The 1,607-nt window shown below is 41.5% G+C and overlaps 1 protein-coding gene across 1 annotated transcript; it reads right to left on the minus strand.

The window, feature by feature from the left end:
* Window positions 1–861: 861 nt before the first annotated feature.
* Window positions 862–1,353, minus strand: LOC133774225 (small ribosomal subunit protein eS12-like). The gene has a single exon (XM_062211881.1). The coding sequence runs from the start codon at window positions 1,278–1,280 to the stop codon at window positions 885–887; it is 396 nt and encodes a 131-aa protein (XP_062067865.1). The 5' UTR covers window positions 1,281–1,353; the 3' UTR covers window positions 862–884.
* Between the last annotated feature and the right edge of the window lie 254 nt (window positions 1,354–1,607).

Below are 1,607 nucleotides of genomic sequence, written 5' to 3' on the forward strand. Positions count from 1 at the left end.
GGATGCTGAGCCAAGTTTAGCAACCCTGTCACAGGACTGATTTTCCTTTCTCTCCTCTACCTCACCCCATCAGTCCCCACCTTCTAGGACAGCATTTACACTTGCGATTCTTATTAGCTTAATAAATCCTCCTTTGAATGCTTCTTAGGAAAAGACATAACACTTACGCAAAAGTTGCAGGCACTGGCCTTCATTTACTTAGCTTCCTGGTTATGCTCAAATACCTCCTCTGCCTTACAGTTAGACACAATAACGAGAAAACAGCTACTAATTCCTTCCCAAAAATTCTTACTGATGGACACGTTTATAGGATTCATTCCACAGAGTTTTGCAAAAAAAAATTTAAAAAAATGTTGGAGATAGTGTGTGTGTGTGGGGGGGGGGGCTTGTCCTAGAAATAATCAAGAATTGGGTAACAAACACTAGGAAGTGTAAAGCAGCTTTGTCCCTCTTTCTGTTTTAGTGCTTGTGAACATAAGCTTCAACTGAAAAATCAGCAAATCACACAGCAATTGTGCATTGTTGGACTGATTATTGGAACAGATTTGATACAGTTAGAATAAGCACTTCCGGAAAATGAGATGAAAGTGTATAGAAAAAAGCAATGTCAAATAAACTAGCTTTTAAGAAATAAATTTGCTTACTTTATATGAAGAGAACAGATTTAATATACAGATTTTTTTCAAAGAAACCTTTTATTTAATGAGTACAAATTTCGTAAGTACAATTTAGAAACATGATGGTTCTTCCCCCCATACATGCCCTCCCACTCCCAATCCCATCCCACCACCTCTTCCCTCTCCCATTCCACCCTTCATTAAGATTCATTTTAAATTATTTTATATATCATTTTAATTTTTTTTATGAGCCAAATTTTTATTTGTTCATTTCTTGCATTTGAAGTATTCTTCGATGACATCCTTGGCCTGAGATTCTTTGCCGTAGTCCTTAACAACTACGCAACTGCAACCAGCCACTTTGCGGGGTTTCCCTTCTCGGTCAGTTTTACAGAGGCCTACCCATTCCCCAAGTTTCTTGTCATCAACCTTAATGAGGTTGATCTGGTGCTCAGCACACAGGGCCTCCACCAGCTTGACATACATAGGCTCATCGCGGTTAGATGCAAGCACACAAAGATGGGCTTGGCTCTTGTCTAAGGCTTTGGCAGCTTCACGAATTCCACGTGCTAGGCCATCATGGATGAGGGCGGTCTTCAGCACCTCTTGTAAAGCAGTATTCACGTCCATTACACCTCCAGCAGCAATGCCTTCCTCGGCCATGGCGGTGGGTTACGGGTGAAGCGGAATCTTGAACGCACCAGGGCCTCCGCCTCCGCGCGTCTCCGCGGCGGCAGGGAAAAACCTTTTTTTTTTTTTTTTTTTTTCCTGTGGAGAAATCTTCATTAAGATTCATTTTAAATTAACTTTATACACAGAAGACCAACTCTATACTAAGTAAAGATTTCAACAATTTGTACCCACATACAGATAAGCAAATTTTTTTGACAGGCAGAGTGAACAGTGAGAGAGAGAGAGAAAGAAAGGCCTTCCTTTTTCCGTTGGTTCACCCCCCAATGGCCACTGTGACTGTGGCGCGCTATGGCCGGC

The sequence above is a fragment of the Lepus europaeus genome, chromosome 15 (genome assembly GCF_033115175.1).
Source record: "Lepus europaeus isolate LE1 chromosome 15, mLepTim1.pri, whole genome shotgun sequence".
NCBI classification, from domain to species: Eukaryota; Metazoa; Chordata; class Mammalia; order Lagomorpha; family Leporidae; genus Lepus; species Lepus europaeus.